Source organism: Athene noctua, chromosome Z (genome assembly GCF_965140245.1).
Source record: "Athene noctua chromosome Z, bAthNoc1.hap1.1, whole genome shotgun sequence".
NCBI lineage: Eukaryota > Metazoa > Chordata > Aves > Strigiformes > Strigidae > Athene > Athene noctua.
The window spans coordinates 24,341,695-24,359,340 of record NC_134077.1 but is presented as its reverse complement, the minus strand read 5'-3'; the positions used below and the strand labels follow the sequence as shown (position 1 = coordinate 24,359,340).

The window sequence follows — 17,646 nt, the reverse complement described above, 5'->3', positions numbered from 1 at the left end:
GCTGGCACCTTTGTTTTGAGTGGAAAATTTCTGGTTTCATTCTCCTGTTGGATTCCACTCAAAGCCTGGCCAGGGCTCAGGGAGGGGGAAACCAAGGGAGTTTCTAACAAGGCCAAATACGTGGGTTCTCAGCCTTGAACAAGGCTAAACAAGGCAAGTGGGATACGTTCTCTCAGCATTTCGTCCTCACCACTGATTATATTCTAGGCCACATCTTTCACTAGCGACCTTACATACTTTGTTAATGATTACAGACTAAGTTAGCAGCTTCAGCTTGGGGCCTGTTGTTCAGGCTTCAGTATTTCAAAGCTTTAGCACTTTTAAAATCAGCATAAGTGGGTTGTTATAACTTAGTACAACACCTACTAGCACAATGGTTTTCAGTTATAAAATATACAGGATTCGTCTATAGGTCAATTCTGGCTTGGGCCGGTTGTCCAAGCCTTAGCACTTCATTGGTCAACCAAAGTATTTTAGCAAATGTATTTATGTAATTTATAACTTAATTTAATATTTAATTTTTAACGAGGATTATTCTCTCACCAAACACTGCTGGAATATTTCTAAATACAGTAGGTTATTATCCTCAGGTCTTCACTGACAAGGTAAAAACATATCCTTGGAGAAAGCACATCCTTTGAAGCATGTCCACCCAAATGTAGAGGTAACAAGAATCTCATCTTACAGAAATGCCCTGCTCACCAAAGACTCATAGCTTTCACTTCTATATTTATTTCAATTAAAAGCAAGATTCCTGGAATCAACCCCAAATACCCTCCCTATATATCTCGCAATGTTAAACTGAAGTACAATATAAATATTTATTTAAACAAAAAAGTGTGCTTGCCAATCTTATCAGTTGTTGACTGATCTACTAAAGGATTCAAAGACCTAAAGTAAAGAGTGCTTTAGCTAACTACTTCCATGGTCAGCAAAGACTAACAAACTGGTTAAGACAAGGAGTAATGTGTTCTGTGCTCAATAAATGTGTAATCCTGTCCAGAGCTTCTGAGACACAGCTACCCAAATGGCTTATACATGTTATCAGAATTCACAGTAGAATTCCTATCCCTGCCACAAAGACTTCTACTTTCAGCAAAGAAAAATTTACAGTAAGGATCTGCATACTACTTTCCATGAAAGTTTCTTTTCTAAGAAGTTGCGGACCATAAAAAATGTATTTAGATATTATTTGAGCTGATAAACCAAAAATAAAAGTCATCAAATAAGCTCATTATTTTTATCTGAATAAAGTACAGTCTGAAAAATTATTTTATGCAGTAAAGCAAACCAAGTAAATCAAACTGTACTGGGAATTCTGTCAGAAATTCTAATCACAGATGGTCAGGAATTTTTTAACTGGAGCCAAAGCTTTTCCTGGTAACACACCAGTTTTGACAAAATCGGTACGGGAAACATTTTCTCAGCTGCAGCAGCACGTGGAGGCAAGAAAATGTAGTTGTCTGAGGGAATAAATAACTGGTTGGTCTGAGCAAGCAGTTGGGTTTTGCAGAGCCCATGTATCTTTGCTTTTCTTTGCTCTAGAGCAGGGAGTTGAACCCATGTGGGAGCCCTACCGAGGCAGTGGTAAACTGTCTTTCTTTTTACCTTGATGAGTATTTCATCAGTTTTACACAGCGGAGCAGCTCCAGTCACGGAGAGGCCAGCCTTATACAGCACCACAGTCCGCAGCCTAGCGGTAAGACTGGAGCATAAGCATTCTTAACTCGGATTAAGGCATGGTCTGATTTGAAGGCAGGTCTCTCAGATCCCATGACACCGTAAGCACGAGGCAACTGTCTGGAATATGTGTATGTCTGTTCAAAAGGTTATTTTTGGTCGTGATGCAGAATGGGGAAAAAGCTCTCTCTTCACGATCTGACCTTTCAAAAGGACAGACTCCCCCAGTTCTTCATACATAACACTGAGTGTGCAGAAAAGGTTGAGCAGAGCCTGTCACAATGTCCGTCCATGGAGCCAGGCGATGCGGCTAAGGCGCCCCTAACCGCGTCAACGCGGCTCCCTGGGTGAGCGCGGTGTACCCATCCGCGCGATGATCTCACACATTAACGGGCTGCGGAAGCACGAACGTTGGCATTTTAACGAAAAGCACTCGTCTCATCAGTAGAAGTACCTGTTCTAATGAAGTAGCCGTACGCCGACACCGCCACCAACGCCGCAAGAGGGAGGCGGCGGAGACACGAGGTGGGGGAAGGGCGGGCGGCGGCCGCTCCCGCTCTCCGCAGGGCTGGGCGCAGCCCCGCGCCTCCCTCGCCGCGCGCCGACGCGGGATGGCGCCCTCGGCACGAGCCGTGGCTGGCGGGAGCGGGCCCGCAGCGCCCGGCCCGGGCACGGCGCTCGGCGGGGACCGCCCCGACACGCTCTGCGGCCGCCGGACCCCGGGGGCGCCGATTGGCCCAGCCGCAACGACAGGATCTCACCGATACGTGTTGTATTTCGCGCGAAGTTTCAGACGACAAATACGGCTGCGTTTTCAGGGGTGGTTATTATTTCGCTAGGGCTGCTGTTAAAGAGAATTTCACATACTTACGTGTGGAATCTAATTCCACCGTAGCAGTGCTCCGGATTCAAAGATAAGAGCGCGGCGTTTATTGGAGACGGTGCACACCAGCGGAAAGTCGGACTCCTCCGTCTCGCAGGGCACGCAGCCAACCCTTCGTGAAGACGAGGGGCACAGTGCAGGCTGCTGGCTCTGCAGGCTCAGCCCGTCCTTTTCACGCTCGGAGAAGCCCTGGAGCGGCCATGCCCTTGGAGCTTTCCCTGCGAATCATTTCACAGGCCAACCAACCGTAACAGGATCACCGGAAGAACTACACCGAATACCTCCCTCCCGTGAAGAAAACGCGGACCCGCACCATTTGGCAAATAGCCGAAGCTTGAAATCTTAAAACCTAGGTTCAGGATGGACTTTCTCTTTTCCCCTTTCTTTGCCTATCTGAAGTTGGCCGCTAGGAGATGAAGTCTCAGATGCCATCCTCCCCCCCGCAGGCCGGCAGGGAGCCCTCTGCCCTCTCCACCGCCCTCCCGCTTTCAGACGGGGCTGGCGATGCCGCGACGCGGCCACGGCCTCCGGGTGGCCCCGCTGCCCCCGACCCCCTCCCAGCGCCACCCGGTTCCTCGCCGCAAATGAAAGTGAAAGCGCGGGCCCGCAACCCGGGCGCTCCGCGCTGGTCACCCGGCTGGCGCAGCCGCGCGGGCTTCGGGCGCCGCCCCCCCTCAGCTGGAAACGGTGTTAGTTGGGTTTTTGCTTTCCGTAGGGCCCGTTATGGGGCGCGAGCCGTGCCGCCGGCAGGCGGTGTAGGGGAAGGGAAGGGGCCGCCTCCGCCCGGCCCCCGCCCGCCGGCAGCCTCCCTGCGCGCGCCGGCACACCGGGGCTGGGGCAGCGGTGGCACGGCCGCGCCGGCGTATCCCTGCGCCCCGGCCGGGCTCCCCGCCGGCACCGCCGCTCCCGCCCCGCGGCACCGGGCGGGGGTCGCGCCGAGGACGTCACCGCCGCCCCCCGCCCCCGCCGCTGCTCGTTACCCCGACTGTGCCCCTGCCCCCCCCGCCGCCACGTGACGCGGCGCGCATGCGCGGACGCGCCGCCGCCCGGGGCACATCTGCAGGCTGACGTCAGCGTGCTCCGCGCCGTCCCCCGGGCCCGGCTGCCAAGGCTCCCTGCTGCCGCCGCGCTCGGCTTGGCCGGGGGCCGGCAGCGAGAGGAGGTCTGGGGCTACTTCAACCAAACTTTGCTGAGTTCTTCCTGCTCTGCCTGCCTTCCCTCTTCCCCCTCTCTCTCCCCGCTCTGTCTCTCGCTCCCTCCCCCCCCCCTCAGATGATATTCACATGGTATTTTGCACAGAGGAGGCTGCTCGAGAGGAGGGCACCCGCCCCCACCCCAATATAAGCCTGTTTTTCCTTCCTCCCCCCCCCCCCCCCCCCCCCCGCCCCTTTGTTGGAAAGACAAAATGTGCAGGGTGATAGGTTGGGTGAATTGATGGCATCCTTCCTCCTGCCAAGACGGCCCGTTTTCTGAAAACCCCTTTTAGGAAGGCTAGAAAATTTCATTCTGTTGGAGAATATAACCCTGATGGTTGCTTGCACAGAGGGGAAAAGCAGGAATACGGGAAGCGTCCTGTGCAATCTCTATTGTTTGAAACGTACTTTATATCAGAAATTGAAGATGAAAACGGTAAGGAAGATTTCACGCTATTCGATGAACCTTTTTGCTTTTTTTTGTGTCCCGAATAATGGTGCGTGCAGGGCTTTGGGGAGCGGGGGGAAGTTTATATTGCATTAGGCGAGGTGGATTTGGAGTAATTTCAGAGAGAAACCTTTGAGGATGGGGGAAGGGGGTGCGAGGATTTTCAACAGAAAAGAGTAGTTATTTATGAAGTACGGTCTAGAATAGTGCATTTTTTTTTTTTAAGATTTTTAATATTTTCTATACTAGATCGTTGGTAGAGGGAGGGAAAAAGAATAATAAACAACAGATGAAAACCAAAGCAGCCCCCAAACCCCAGCGACAGCCCTCAGCTATTCGTGTCGCTGTAAACTGAGGAAGCCCCCTGTTTGGTCGTGCCGTGTCCGGCGTCGCCCGCCGCCGCGGTCAGACAAGTGTATATTTTGTGCCGGGGCTCGGGCGGTCGGCGCGGCCGCCGTCCCACAGCCTGATGCTGGCGGGGATGTCGGGCTCTCGCAGGGCTCGTCAGGAAGATGGAAGCGTGTGGTTTTGATTTACTTCGAGCCACTTTGGATTTGCCAGACTCTTAACGCCGCGGAGCCGTGTTTATCGGTGTGTGTGTGTCTGTCTCCGCAGCGGCCTGGGGTTCAAAGGGACTTTGGTGGGAGGAGGTAAGTGGGCTCTTGCGCCCTGGCGATGTGTGTGCGGATTTGGTCTTCGTTATTTTCTTTCATTGTTGTACAAGAGAGGGGGGAGAGGGAGAGAGGGAGAGAGAGAGAGAGAGAGAGGCAGACTCTTGTTTTTATTTGGGCTGCCGGTGCAACGCGTTTGGGCCAAACGCCAAGTGTCTGGGTCACACGCGTTTTGTCCAAATAGATTCAGCGCTGCTGTCTGGAAATGGGCTGCTGAAAGTTAACTTTAGGATCAACTCCACCACAGCAACCAGACTCTTCCCTTCAGCCTCTCTAGGGAGGAGGTTTTTTTTTTTTTCTCTTTTTCCTTCTGAATTTTCTTGGAGGGATGTGTATCTGGTGACCTCCAACTTACTTCAATACCGTTTTTTTTACATTTGTGCGTGCAGACGTGGGTATATAATGTGCATGTGTATACGTGTTGGGCTGTGTGTGTAGCCATGTATTTTTCAGGTCTGTTGGGGGGTGTGTGTGTCTTTGCTTTTTTGCATTTCCCCCCCCTCTCCCGGAATGCTGTGACAGCTGACCCCTCGGCAGGGCCGGCGGGGAGCTGTGGGGCAGGCGGAGGGGGGGAAGCTGTTCAAACGGCGGCAGCCTCCCCCCCCCCCCCCCCCCCCCCCCCGTGGGGCGGCCGGCCCCGACGTACATCAGCAACAATTCTGTTCCACACGCCTCGGTTTTTGGTTAATTCTCGGGGAGGAAGGATCCGTCCCTCTTTGTACGTGTCCCCCTCCCCGTCAACCCCCGGCCCCCGTTTCCTTTCAGGGGCCCTTCCCAGGGCGTCCTGCGCGTCGCGTTTTCGCCTGGGGAGCTCCCAGGGGCACGGCTAATCCCCAGCTTTTGAAGCCCTGCAACGCTTTTCACGGCCGGCCCCGATACCTGTAATTGAATTTCTGTGATTGATGCCCGCCCCGTCCCCTCTCGCCCGCCCTCCCCATTTCCGTAGCAACCACTCGTACTGCTGCCGCCGCCGGCCGCGCCTCACCGCGGCGCGCCTGCCGCCCGCCCGGGCGGGGGAGAGGGGCAGGAAGGCGGCGGGGGGGGGGGGGGGGGGCCGTGCGCCCCCCCCCCCCACCCCCTCAAGCGGACGGAGCCGCCGGGGGAGGGCGCGGTGACCCCCGCCTTTCCCGCCCACCGCCGAGCTCGGCGCTTTTCTCGCTTCCCCCGACCCCTCCGTTCTGCCCCGCGGCGTAACCCCCGCTGGTCTGCGCGACCCGGTGCTGCTGTGTCGGTTTCGGCAGCTCGGCTGCTGCCGGGAGACCTCGCCGGCAGAGTCTGGCGGTTCTCTGGTGGACGCCCCTGGTGCGGAGACCCCCGGGAGCGGTGGGGGACTTGGCAGTCCCCGCGGGAGGGCGGCACGTGTGGTGATGCTCTTGAGAGCGCGGTCTCCGGGCAGCGTGCCTAGCCTAACACTTCAACTACCCGCGGTTTACGGGTTGCTTTAGTTGCCCAAGGCGCCTTTGGTTAGGTGACTGGTCTGAGCAGATTGTCTAGTGGCTTCCCCACAGTCCACTTTCTGCCCCAAAGTATGTGTCTATGGCCTTTTTTCTCGTTGACTTTCGGTGGGTAGGAGGCTTATGTCACCAGTGACATGACTGCCACTCCTGTCATCAGTGCCTCCACAGAAATGCCAATGCCGTGCCTCTGCTTTGTCGTCGGCATCCTAGATTCTGAAAAACATCTCGCACTTTGCTCCTTGACAGTTTTTATAATTAAGCAGGAACTGTGGTTGTAGGTAGTGGTTTAGGACATGGAGCCACCCTTATCCGTGGGTGCACATGTAGTTCAGCTGTAAGACAGCAGAAATGCTTCTTATTGTAAGCCTACTGTTGACCATTATGTGTCAACAATCAAAAGTGAAATGATGAATATACACTACTAAGGAAGACATAAAGAAAAAAGTGTCTAGACAGTGGATGCTTTGAGGTTCCTACTGAACTTCATACTGGAAGTACTATATCTGGAGTTACTAAAGTGCTTTAGCCTTTGTGTCCATTACTACTCCTTAGTTCAGAGCATTAATATAGCTAGCTATGCATGGTCTGCTCATATTAGTGCTCAAGCTGACTATAATACTTTTGGAAAGGTTAAAAATTCTGCTCGAACTTCCAGCAGAAGTTAACGTGAAAGGAGATTCTTCCTGTGTGAAGCTTGGAATGAGGGAGACCCTGCAAAGAAAGATAGGTGTGCGTGACTGTGGGACACTGTTGACCAACGCTCGACCATGTGTGCTCTTGGTGTCTAAATAATGAACACTGTATTTTATGTCCAATATTCTGAGCTACGTAGCTCCTTAGGTACTACAATTTCAGGAGATGTTAATGTTAGGATAATGTATTATCAGCCTAAGAGGCTGAACATGAGCTACCCGTTATGGTTTTTTGGCTAAGTAAAAGCTGTGAGGCAATGCTATCACTATATATGGCAGTAATGAGCTGTTACTGGACTGCAGTGTCCAGTTGTGGTGTCTATGCATGAAAAGGGATGCTGACAAATTGGAAAGGGTTCAGAAAAAAACTGCAGAATTAATTAGACATCTGGAAACTGGATTGTACAGAGTGAGGTAAACCAAATAGGTTGAGCTGCTTATCAAACACTGTCAGGAGGTGCTTATATCAGATTTTAACTGTCCATGCAAGAAGAAAGCAACTCATTAAGCAGACAGGGGTAGAGCATGATTCAGTGACAGGAATTTGAAACAGGACTTTCTCATGAATTGGACACATTATTTAGTTTACTAATGTAGCCGAAGAGCATGGGGTTGATTATGTCTCTTGAAAACTTGTAAAAGTCTAAAAGCTGTAACTAAATATTACCTGGAAAATAAAGGTTTTACATGGAAGGCCAGACCAGAGATTTTAATTAATATACTTTGAGGCCTTGCTGCATGTGAATGGCATGACTAAATCCTTACACTTTCCCCCTCCCAAAATACTGAGCCCAAGCTATGCTTGCAAAGTACCATTTATTGCCTCTACAAACCTGATCAAGTCTTGCATGCTGTCTTGAATGATATTTTAAAAGTAGGTATTGGAATGATCAGATTAACCTCATTTACACAGTAATAATTAGATGCATTTCAAATTGACTAAGGAGTTTCCTAACATTCATTGTGATGTTAATAAATTGGACTTCCGTGATGTTGTTTTTTCTTGAGATGATGTACTCTTTAGCTTTTGCAAATAATCTACTGGCTGCAGTGGTATTACCTGTCTGAATGAATGTTGTAAATAATTCCCAGTATTTTAGAAAGGGAAATTTATCTGGTGCATGTGTAAGTGACTGTATGCTTTCGGAAATTTGTTTTTAAAGTGTCTGCCCTTCTTAGGTGTTCTGTTTCTCCATTGTCTGCCTCAGCACAATTTGCTCTATGCACAGGTGTGCTGAGGGTGCTTAAAAGGACTGATTAGTACCAGCTGACACAACACATGCTTTGGTGTCCCATGATACTGGATGTTAGTTGACTGCACAGATCTTCCATTTAATCTCTGGCCACAGCTAGAGCTGCTTTTTAGTATTAGCACAGTAGTGTTTTAAATGAAAAAAAAAAAAAAAGAAAAAAAAAAAAGAAAAAAAAAAAAGGCGAGTAACATGTTATTTGTTCAGTCCCGTGACCTGCAAAATGAAAATAAAAATATTCTACTACACCAAATTGTAGTTAAGATGTATACAAAACATGTTTGACAAAAAATATTTGAAAAATTAGAATATCTATGATGAATAGCTTCAGATACTGAAGTTTGTTCTTTGGTGTTAGAATGTGCAGCATTTTCAGTTAAGTGAATGAGAATTCTGCCTGCATAAGCAGAACCCAGGCCCAAGTAATAACAAAATACATGCGGCTGAAAGATCAGATAGCTGTACTCTGGATTTTTTCCCAGGTTCTCCCTTTGTCTACCAGTGTATTTGGTCTAGTTATTCACTGCTGAAATCAATGAGTGCATAGCATTGATTAGAGCTGGAACAAGTTTGAACAGGGTATTTGAGCAACAGGAAACCTTATTTTTATGAATCCTTATGCCTGTTTAACATAAAGCTGACATGTGAGTCTTAAGCTGTATGGATCTGCTCTTCACGGTTAATAGTTAATTCCTGGGTTTTGTAAGGTTGTGACCTTGGACCATAAAGGTGATAATGGCTGAATATTATTTCAAAATGTTACATTGCATAGTTCATTATGATGGCTTAGGGTTTTGAGGTATAGATCTGTTTTAGTAGAAAGAATTTGCCTTGATTAATTTTCTTTTGTTTTTCAGGAAAAGAAATGGAGCAAGTTCAGTAACTATCCAGTCTAACGTCTTAATGATATCTTAAGGAATCTTACAAATACTTGTTTTGAATTGAGAAAATGACTGGATATAGAAGAAAGTACAGGTTGTTGGAAAAGAATACCTGTGAAAAAGTGGAACATCCAATAGTTAATTTGGAAGTACTTTAAAGTAAATATACCTGTTATGGTGCGATTCTGGAGTGGAGTTAACTCTATAGCACACAGGTAGCTCTCCAAGGAGGGGGAAAAAAAAAGCTTTCTGTTTTTCTAAATTATGGAAATTTTTTGGAAGACGTGGACATGGATTTTGAGCCTAGTCATGGTTTCATCAGAATTTCACAGTGACAACAGGCTTTCATATAGTTCTCAAGGTAGGCATCTGACCTCTGTAGCTGACAAGAAACATCTATTTTTGCATTGCATTTGGGTAATATTTTCTAAACCACATTCATATAATTTATGAAATCATATGGGTTCTGCTCTTAGTTTTGTCATGATTCATTGTCATGGAAGTTTAAATACAACAAATGTGGTTAAATTTTTTGTTTTAATTTCTTTCAGTCTACTTTTAAACTGCAGGAAAGCCTTGAAAATTAAGTCAGTGAAATGTTGTACTTGATAATAGTTTAGAGACTTGCCATTACAACATTAATGTGTTTTTAGATTAGGAAGTAAGGATCTAATCTTACTTCAAACCATTAACATCTATAGGTTTTTAATGAAATGAAGAACCATTTGCATGTTTTTACAATATAATACTTTTTATTACTTATGTTTTTATTCTTGCAGGTGGATATAATAGCTTTTTTTTTTAATAGTATCACTGGGAAGAATGTGTCCTTAGGTTAGAGTTTAGCCCCGAATGCTTACATATTTTCAGCAAGTAGAAAAAGATATGTAGTTCAAAACTTTTGTGTTTCTGGTGACATCGCATTAATAGGAAACCAAACATATTTTCTTGACTTAAAAAGAAAGAGAAGAACGTTTTGTTTTGTTTAGTAAAACACTATATCTTGCATTTACCTGAAAATTTTACTCGCGAGGGTGATGAGATTTAAAGTGTGGTTTATGCTTATACTACTACGTGTTGTTTGCTGTTATATTTTCTTCTCTTCTATGCCCACTCCCTGGACTGTCTTATCTTCTGATTACAAAGAGGAATTCCTGTCTCACCTTGAACACTACCAACTAACAATCCCAATAAGGGTTGATCAAAATGGAGCCTTCCTCAGCTTTACTGTGAAAAATGCTAAACACTCAAGAAGAAGGAGAAGCACAGACCCTTATGACCAAGAACTGGCAGCATCTAAATTATTTTTTAAACTTTCTGCCTATGGCAAGCACTTTCATTTAAACCTGACTCTCAACACAGATTTGGTGTCCAGACATTTTACAGTAGAATACTGGGGGAAAGATGGACCACAATGGAAGCATGATTTTTTAGACCACTGTCATTACACAGGATATTTGCAAGACCAACACAGTACAACTAAGGTGGCCTTAAGCAACTGCAATGGTCTGGTAAGTGCCCATTATGTGTTCTAGTATAATAGTGTGCTTCTCCCTTTTAAAGTACAGAAGAAGAACTTAATTGGCATATCTTTCAGTTTTTTGAGTCCCTGCGGCAAGCGAGCAGACAGGAAGGTGCAGAAAACCCCTAAAACCTGATCTGGGTCCTGGGGAAAAGTAGTCATCAGTTTTTCAAGCTTAATTGTAAGTACTGAGACCCAATGCTGTAGTCCTTTAGCAGGCAACGTTTTTCAGTGTTTATAGTGTCTGCACTAGGGCTGCAAGATTAGGTCTGTGCTGAGAACTTTAAAGGTTGTAAAAATGTTGCAAACTCAAGGGCAGGAGGGTGGGGGAAAAAGGAAACAGTGGATCCTTTAGGATGCTGAACCTTTACAGAGAGACATTGAACTGAACACCTACTTGCCTTTGAGAATTTGGGTTTAGAAACCTTAAATAACAGAGAATTACTTGTTGTAGAAGTCGTTGTTGCTATAAAGTCAAAAAATGAAGACGAAAGTAGATCCTTTGCAAGTACCAGCATCAGAAAATAATTATTTACCCTTTTTGTAGAAATGTTTGGTTTGAATTGTAAGCAGTTACATTTAAAAGTGTGATTAGAAACTCTCATCTCTTCTATTCTCATCTCTTCTTTTACTGTTGATCTCATGATCACAGAACAGTAGTACTTGAATGGGAAAAGCTCCTTTTATTCCCAACAGAAATTAGGAAACAAATGCAAAAAATTAAAAAAACCAGACTATTGAATAGTAAAATACTAAAGTAAAAGGCCATGACTAGGAAATATTAAATCAAGAGCCCATAATTTCTCAAATATATATATATATATATATATACACACATATTACAGTTAATCATTCAGTTTTGAATTATAGTAGAACAGTGGTCAGTCTTCTTGTTAGGAATAGATGGTTGTAACTAATCGCTAAGGAAAAAAAAAAGATTACACAGACTTGCTAAACTATTTCCTGTTTCTCCTTGGAAGTGCTGTTGAATAATGCATCTTGGGATGCTATTTACAAACTGAAGTCAGCTACTTCAGACCTGGGTACATTGCATTACACCCAGATACTTTTGTGATATCCTTGACACAGTCTAGGTTAACGTTTTGGGGTACTCTTGAGGAAAAAGAATTTAGTGAGGGTTTCCAGGGCTAAGTGAACACTTTAAGAGAAATGTAGTTAAAAGGGTGTTCCATTGAGTGTGGTATCACAGTTTAGTTAATGCAGACTTGTAGTGGATAGGTCTGAATTTAGTACAATTTCACTTTGGTTTTGCGGTTCCCGTATAGTAACTTTTTTGTCACAGTTATTTAAGCTCTTAAGCTAATGTATTCAATCATTTTGGTTTTGAGTGCTTTTCAGCTAAAAATACTGTAGAGACAAAATCCCTGCTTTCAGGACTCACTACTTTAAAAGAGACATAGAGCCTCTTTCAATCTTCCGAGTTTCTGCCACACACAGAGTGGTTGGCCCCCTTGGAGCCTACAGTCAGTGCTGTGGTGCTCCCATTTCAGTTCCTGTCTGACCTTGGCCAAGGAGTGAGCCAAGAACGCCTGTTCTTGCCTTAGCTGATCCTTGCTTTCCTTTCATGTTAGGAAAACAAGAGAGGAATCAGGAAAAAGTCGATGTTTTCCTGTCAGCTTTGGGCATCTCTCACTCTTCTTGGCACTTCTTTTCTTCAAAGAATTTAGCAGCATGTAAGGTTTCATGGTGAAGCAGAATCTTTGTTTTGCTTCTGTGTCTTACATGCTGAAGTGACATTTAGCCCTCCTGTTGCTGCGTGTTTTCCCTCTGCCCTCAGCCTTGTTGTTTTGCTGGAGTGAAGCCGCCTGTTATTCCGTGGTTCTAGGTGTCAGTATGGTAACTTGGTGTTTGTAAATAAACTTTAGCGTGGAGTGCTTTGCAGTGAAATGGTCATCTTCAGTGCTTTTAGTTGTCATGAGCTCTTACATTTTTCTTCCAGGTATTAAGGCAGCCTTAATCCAGTCTATGGGCCTACCATAACTGCACTCGAGTTCTTCATGGTCATACCTCTTCCTTGGGACTGAAGTATTAGGAGTCCACTGCATGTCCTAGAAAGGCTCAGCCACAAGCATGTGAGGCTACTGTCATGCTCCAAAAGCAGCAGTAGGGATGACACAAGGCTCTTTCTCAGGGAGGCAGAAGTCCTGCAGAGGGGTGCAGCAGTAGACTCGATTCAGTATCATCCTCTACTGTACAGAAACTCCTCTGTCTTCCAGGGCAGGGCTCTCCAGAGCACCGAGTATGGGAGTTACCACTCCATTCAGACAAATTCATCACAGAGTTATTTTAAAATGATGATTCCTACTGATTAATATTTTGTTATACAGCTGCTGCTTAGAACATGTTTAATAAAGCAATTGGCAGTGAATACAGTATTACTTCTTTTAGAATTAGTGATAGTTCCAGAACGTGTCGTGCCTAAGGCATTTGTATTTCCCAGTCTATTGCTCTGTAAGAGACGGCCAGTCACATTCTGCGTAGTCCTTGATTAACATCTGACTCAAAGCCAGTCATTTTAAATTTAACTCTAAAACAGGTAGTAATCTTTAACAGGGAATGTTGTTCACAAACCAAATTTAAGCATTCCATTTATTCAATTTGTCCTGTTAGGCTTCAGTATTGCCAAATGAGTCAAATTTCTTCCCCATAGTGAATGTTTTGAGTTACTTTGAGTTGTTCTATTTAGTTTTTCAGGGTGTGTAGGTAACACAGGATATATGATTTTGAAGAATACTTGTAGTAAGATTCTAAGATGAGTTCTAGTGCAAGGAAGGCTTTCTTATGGTTTCATTATAACAAAAGTGACGAGCAGTCAGTTAATTTCCTTGCCACTGTTTCCCATTGCAGCCTCTCTCTCTATGTTTCTTATTACCAAGTGTCCCAGAATTACAAGGTGCTACTTACTGAAGTTTCATTCCAGCAGTTTCCATCTGCTGGGCCCTGATTATCTATAAATTGTCTGAAGTTATGAGGAGAGATCTATAATCCAGTGAGTTATGTGAGGCAATTGAAGGTCTTGTACAGCAGGCTTGCTGGCTTCCAAATTCTTATTTACTTTAGTGGATGGATTTTGTGGATGGATTGCAGGTTTAGCTTTTTCATGAGAGAGCCTGCAACAAGCAGCATTTTGGGGCCTTTGGATGTTGGGTGGAAGGCAATAAGGCTGAGGCATTGCCTAGGCTGAGTTATACTGAAAGAAAGAAGAGAAGAAGGAAGAAACATTGGTAGACTGGCTGAAGAGAGGACAACTTCACCTCAAGGGAAATTTTCTAATTCTGACGGAAGCAAGTCTTAAAGAAAGTTTTGGGCCTCATAGTAGTGGAATTAAGCAGAAACCAAACTTTTTGCCGTCTGACCCACCTCTGTCTTCTGCCAGGTGTCAAAGGTCTTAACTGAGTGCTCAAACAAGTTTTCCACAGTAGTGGATTTTCTTATTTTGAGCTGAAAAGCCTAGTAGTGGGAAATACTTGAAAATATGTAGAAAGTGTTTGTTTGGAAAGCAGATGAGAGGTTAAATCCCATTTTGAGGCTACTGTGGTTCCAAGAAAATGTTTAATGTAAAAGGCCAAGTATGTCCATGGTGTGTGAAGTTCCATGCACTAACATTTGTGCTGGGTAGCACAGATGTCTCCATCCAAACAGAAATGATAAAGAAAGCACAAGAAGTAGGCTATAGTTAAAAGAATGACCTTACTTCATTAAGGGAAAAATTATTTTGCTGGAAGACTTAATGTTTTTCCATGTATTCCTGAATTCATATATGTATAAATTATTCATATTCTTCTTAAATTAGGTCATTTGAAAATTGGTTTTACCATAAAGAATGCGTCTACTTTTATAGATTATAAATTGCTTGTAGTATGGTATATTTGAATCATATGTAAAATAATGTTGCATTTATAAAATAATTTACAAAGATCAGAAATGACAGCGAAGAGGATTTAGTGTTCTATATCAGTGTCTTTGGAGCTCTCTTTAGTACAAATAAGTATTTGCAGTATAGACTTAGTATTCAGAAAATTGTATGTAATCTGACCCTGTTCTAGTTTTAAGGTGGCTTGTTAGATTCCGCGATGTACAGTCTCAGGACAGATCACTTTTTTTCATCTTTAAGAACACAGTAAGCTAATGCGATCTTTTTCCTCAGTCATAAAACCACAGTAAAGTGTATAGCCAGCTGTAGTCATACTGAACAACACTGACACATTTTCAAGTTTCCATTACTACAACTTTATATTAAAAATGGATAAAGCATAAAGTCTAGAAAGGTTTAAGGCTTGGAGAAATTGTAAAGGCATGCACTTTTATTTGTCCTCCATAATTCAGTTTGCTTCTGTGACTGATGGGCATCTCCCATCTGAAGGAGGTTAGGGCCCCAGCTGGACAGCCTGACAGAAAAAGATTCCTTTTCTCAAATTCAGGGGAACTCCATGTGGATTCACAGATTCGTCTGAGCATGTCAAACTTCTGGATCCAGATCTTATGTATGTTAGCAGGAGTTGGCAGTCTGTAGTGGGATTGGATAACACAGGACCTCGAACAATCTGTTTTAGATAATAATCTTGGGAATGTTGCTTGTAGTAACCTACTTGGGGCATTCGGCTTGTTTTTTAAATTCGTGGTGTTTTGTCAAAACCTTTTGCCGGTCATTCTTATGTCTTAATGATATTTCTTATGTTTTGGAGCAGAAGTTCAATTTACAAACTGTTAAAATATAATAGCAAAACTAAAAAAAAAAAGTAATTCCTTTAATGCTTTAAAAGGGCATTATTTCAGTATCCATTTTCAACTGAAATTGTGTTTTGCTCAAATAGATTAAACCCAGGGTTTAGAATGTTGGTTTGGATATGATAGCATTATTCCCACTATTTATTAATCAGGCATTGCTGAATGTCTATACGATGGAAGCATCTCTAGCCACATGAATTTTCTAAACTCATAATTGGAATAAATGCTAGTTGTCACTGACATAGGTACTTTTTATGTACAGAATTCAGAGTGCTTCTTAAAAATCAGTCACTGTGATCAACAAGACCACTTGCATCAGTTTAATATTGGAAGAACAGTTTTGTTTGCAAGTGAAATTAGTATGTTAGGTTTAAAATATATATGCTGGGCTTATGTGAAGGCCATACGCAGGGCAAGTGTTTCCACTGTTTATGAAATCACTTGCCTAGCTGCAGCAACTGGCTGCATACATGTTCTGACTACCCAGTGGTAGGTATAAGTTAAAATTCATTTGCAGTTACTCAATGCTATTAAAATACCTTTTCTTAAAGCACCATAGTGTTTGGGCAGATGAGATCAGATGTCAGATAGGCATAGGAAAAACCAGTGATATTCTCCTAAACTTTTTCACTGCTGGTACCTGAATGAACTGTGATCACAGTTGCAGCCATTCGTAATAGTTTTTACGTATTTGCTCCTGCAACTACAAAAAATGTATAGAGAATTAATGCTGCAATTAACTGTTGTTTGTGGCATCTGAATTGACTCACTCCTACTGAAGTCATCGTGCTGCTTAAAACTGTGAGTTTCAGTGTTTGATATAAATGTTTCATTCATGCTTAGACTTGTTAACCTGACTGGACTTGAGTATAGACGTGAAGGGTGTATGTTCTGGGGTAATCAGATTTAGGTTAAGACCTGCTCATGTTGCAGAGACAGAGCCACAGGCTGGATGGTACCTTGGTCTCCTCAGGCTTGGCATGAAGCGGACAGCCTGATGGTGTTGGCTAGAACCACTCTGCAGGACTCTCTTCCTGTGGGAACATAATACCAGGCTTATAATGGCTCAGGATTCACTTGAACCCAGATGTCTGACATCCAGACTGGATGCAGTCCAGACTGTCAAGGTTCTTTCTGCACATCTGGCAAACCCAGTTACAATTTGGTTTATAATTTCAATACTATTTAAGCAGCAGTGTACCAGCAAATGATTTATTTTCTAGTAAAATCTTGGGCTCCAAGTAACAAGAAGGCATTGTGAAAGGAATTTGATACCAGTATCTTCCAGGTGAATATAGACCCTGATGTTACCTTCTTGAGTAAATTATTGAGTTCATAATGAAAAATACCACTGAAGAGGAACACTTACTGTTACAATCACTATGTAAGGAATGTGTAACTGAAAACTGCAGTGTGTTCATACATGGATTTTCAAAATTTATAATAGGGTTATATTTGGAAAACGCTGTTCTTTTTGATGTGTTATACAGGATTTTTTATTCTGTAAATTTTATGTTGTTACCAAAATCTTGTTATTCTGGGAGTAAAGAACAGCAGTTATTTGATGTACAAACCAGCAGCAGAATGAGAGCTTTGACCAAGAGTACAATGGCAAGCCCTGATCTTAGCAACAGCTTTAAGATATTTAGAGCAGTTATGGAACAAGTGATCTTAAGTGATCTCAAGGCTGATCAGAGGTCTCACTGGAGGACAAAATAACACTAAAAAACTCATGCATAGTACTTGTTTTACAGATCAAAGGTGTGCTGGAAAGTTGTGGTTCATCAAATCAGGATATGAATGCAGAAGTTCCTGTTTCCAGTCTCCTATCTGATGACTAGCTCTTTCTACTGGTGTAGAAAACTCATAAATTCAGAATTTTCTAGATATGGATACCATAATTTTTTATTTAGCAAATGTAGGTCTAGGAGTCTGTTAGGGCTTATTCCCCAATATTTCCATATCTAAAAGGATCCCAAAATTGAATTTTCTGCTAAAGTTCAGTTATAGTTGATGAAGGTTTTGGAAATTGCATAGTTGGCCTGAAATCTCCTGTGTCTTCCATAAACCACTTCATGTTTGGAAAAAGCTGAATTCACAAATGTGAAAGCTATGAGAGTAGTATATCTACTCTTCTGCACTGCAGTATGAGGGGAAAAAAAAATGTTCATTTTTTGTAGAGAATGATGTCTAGTGCACAGTCTGCAACAACTTGGATTT

General features: G+C 43.8%; 1 protein-coding gene across 2 annotated transcripts in view; it reads left to right on the top strand.

The window, feature by feature from the left end:
• Positions 1-3,660: 3,660 nt before the first annotated feature.
• Positions 3,661-17,646, top strand: part of ADAMTS6 (ADAM metallopeptidase with thrombospondin type 1 motif 6) — a 153,869-nt gene continuing 139,883 nt past the window's right edge. The window contains exons 1-4 of one of the 2 annotated variants that reach the window (XM_074932526.1): positions 3,661-3,725; positions 4,050-4,192; positions 9,132-9,516; positions 10,302-10,666. In XM_074932526.1, coding sequence (XP_074788627.1) covers positions 9,420-9,516; positions 10,302-10,666 — 462 coding nt within the window. In that variant the 5' untranslated portion in view covers positions 3,661-3,725; positions 4,050-4,192; positions 9,132-9,419. Of the gene's footprint in view, positions 3,726-4,049; positions 4,193-9,131; positions 9,517-10,192; positions 10,667-17,646 lie in introns of those variants that run through there. The other variant, XM_074932525.1, reaches the window with a different exon arrangement.